This window comes from Sardina pilchardus, chromosome 4, assembly GCF_963854185.1.
Source record: "Sardina pilchardus chromosome 4, fSarPil1.1, whole genome shotgun sequence".
NCBI classification, from domain to species: Eukaryota; Metazoa; Chordata; class Actinopteri; order Clupeiformes; family Clupeidae; genus Sardina; species Sardina pilchardus.
Window position 1 is genome coordinate 5,524,765 of NC_084997.1, and position 2,760 is coordinate 5,527,524.

Consider the following 2,760-nt stretch of genomic DNA (forward strand, 5'->3'; position numbering starts at 1 on the left):
ACAAACCATACCTACTGTGAAGCATGGTGGGGGCAACATTATGTTTTGGGGATGTTTCTCTTCAGCGGGAACTGGGCAATTGGTCAGGATAGAAGGGAAAATGGATGCTGCCAAGTACACCCAAATTCTTGAGGAAAACCTGCGTCCCTCTCCTAGACAGCTGAGAATGGGGAGGTCATTCGCCTTCCAACACGACAATAATCCTAAACATACTGCCAAAAGAACAAAGCAGTGGCCTAAGGATAGGATGGTGAATATCCTTGAGTGGCAAAGTCAGAGCCCTGACTTAAATCCTATAGAAAATCTGTGGATTGACTTGAAGAGAGCAGTCCATCGCCATTCCCTACAGAATTTGACTAAATTTTAACATTTCTGCACGGAAAATTGAGCAAATATTCCCCTATCTAGGTGTGCAAAGCTATAATAGAGACATATCCAAACAGATTGATGGCTGTAATGAAAGCAAAAGGAAGCTTTACAAAGTATTAAGTCAGGGGTATGATGACTTTTCCAACCCTGTTATTCTAGTTTTTAATTTTTTATTAATTTTCAGAACTGCTGACTTTTTTTCCCATTATTTTGATGTTGTACAGCTAAATTTGTTAAGAAAACTGGAAAAGATATTTTTAAAAATGGGTTTTGATTTCAGGCTGTAAGACAAAAAAAGTAACTATTTCAAAAGGGTATGATGACTTTCTATAGGCACTGTATGTGGCTGCCCTCCTCCAGGGAGGTGTGAGTGCATGTGTGTGTGTGTGTGTGTGTGTGTGTGTGTGTGTGTGTGTGTGTGTGTGTGCGCGCATGTGTGTGTGTGTGTGTGTGTGTGTGTGTGTGTGTGTGTGTGTGTTTGCACGTGCAGGGGCCTGAGAGCTGCCCTTGGCTCCCTAGTGGAAGGTGTGCTCTCCGCGGACGATGTGCGAGGAGAACTCGTAGCGGTCCTTGCTGCAGTGGCCACAGATGTTGCACTCGAGCGGGTCCCTGTAGCCGTGGCAGCCCATGTGGATGGTGTACATGACGTGGTCGAGGAAGAGCACGCGGCAGTGCTCGCACTGGAAGGCCCGCAGCTCGTGGCCCTCGTTGCTGAAGACGCGCACTGCTTCCCGGGCCGCCGCTGCCGCCGCCGCCGCCGGCCGTGTGGCCGTCCCCTCTCCTGGCCGGCCCTCGCCCTTGCTGAAGCCGGGGCTGGTCCTGGGGCGCAGGCCGTGGGCCCCCTGCTTGTCCCGGGGGCTGCTGCGGGCTGAGTCCACAGACTCCTGGCCGCTGTTGCTGGGCGAGCCCTCCCGGCCCGCCTGCGGGTGCTTGTGTCGGACCAATGAGAGGGCCCCGTTGGTGGAGGGGGGGAACTCGGGGGGAGGCGGGGGCAGCGGCGGGTGCTCTCGGCTGCTGGGCCGATCAATGCGTGGCCCGAGCGGGTACACGGGGTGGAAGAGAGAGTTCACCATGGGCACCACTTCCGCCATGGAGAGCGGCGGGTGGTGGACCATGGGCCTCAGGGCCTCAGAGCTTAGAAAAGGCATGCCATTCATCGCCTGGTCCATCATATGTGCCTGCATGAGCTCAGCCTCCTTCTCATACTTCAGACCCATGTCAAAGTTGATCTCTGGGTAAGAATAGCGAAGCATCTTCTCACCTGCACACAAAACAGTGATGATCAGGATATTACAACAAGTTCTAGCACTATAGGAGGCTGCTTGCTATGTGAAAGTCACACCTATAAACTTCACACATAAGCTTCCAGTATGTGCTACATAAGAAAATAATGGTGATATAATTGGATGTGAATATTTCATGTGAGAGATGAACAAATTAAATGTGAGAAACCTCAAGAGAACTTTCCATATCTAACCCACACCTTGGTGGAAAAAAGCGAGCAAGTTTGCAGATTATTTGTCAGTGTTTTTTTTTCTCTGTTATTTCATGTGATGGTTTGCGACATGTAATGGTGGAAAGCCCCACTTGAGGAAGGTAGCCAGGTTAAGGTTTTAACCCCTACAAAACATGGATGCGGTGAGGTGTGCAAAACCCAGGTGTGCAAAAACCACAAAATGAAAACAACATTTTCTTTTCGACCGGCTGCGACTTTCTGTCTCCCCTCCTGATTTTATAGAAGCAGAATGTTTTTTTTTTACCATAAAACACAAAGCTGAACAAGACATTAAAAATTAAACCAGACACTTTCATATCTGCCACCAAACAAAGTAAAACCCAGAGGCATTCCGGGGAATACAATTAATTTAACAGCAGTCATTTTAGTTTTTTTTTAGTTTTCCACAATGGATGTTATTGCATTACTAAATCCTTCAATGTGCCTTAGAAAAATGACACTGCATTGCCCTACTATTCTATCACATACCACATTTTAATTCCTTTATTCTTATACCAACTATCCCATGCTTTTATGAGATGAAAATACATGTCTGTTCATCATTTTAATTCAATAAAAGATACCAAAGTCCAAATGATCCATGTTATAACATAGCCAAGGTGTCAGTCTCTCACCCACAAACTTCTGTGGAGTGGTGCTCTTCCTCTTGCCCACATTGCCCTGCAGCCTCTCTATGACGGGTGGGCGGTCGAAGGACACCATGTTGGAGGGCTCCATCATGGGCCGGGGCTCTTTGGACACATCTACTGAATCACACGGAAAAGCATGCGTTGTGAGGTTGTGAGGTCATGGTATAGCCAAAAACAATGCCTACTGTGGCAGGGAAACACTGGTTTGTGGGGGATTTTTGTATTGTACTAATCGAGGCAGAATTC

General features: G+C 47.7%; 1 protein-coding gene across 1 annotated transcript in view; it reads right to left on the reverse strand.

The window, feature by feature from the left end:
- Positions 1-707: 707 nt before the first annotated feature.
- Positions 708-2,760, reverse strand: part of ikzf2 (IKAROS family zinc finger 2) — a gene marked incomplete in the record, with an annotated part of 17,414 nt that continues 15,361 nt past the window's right edge. The window contains 2 exon segments of the mRNA XM_062533374.1: positions 708-1,630; positions 2,500-2,628. Of these exon segments, the coding sequence (XP_062389358.1) occupies positions 885-1,630; positions 2,500-2,628 (875 nt within the window).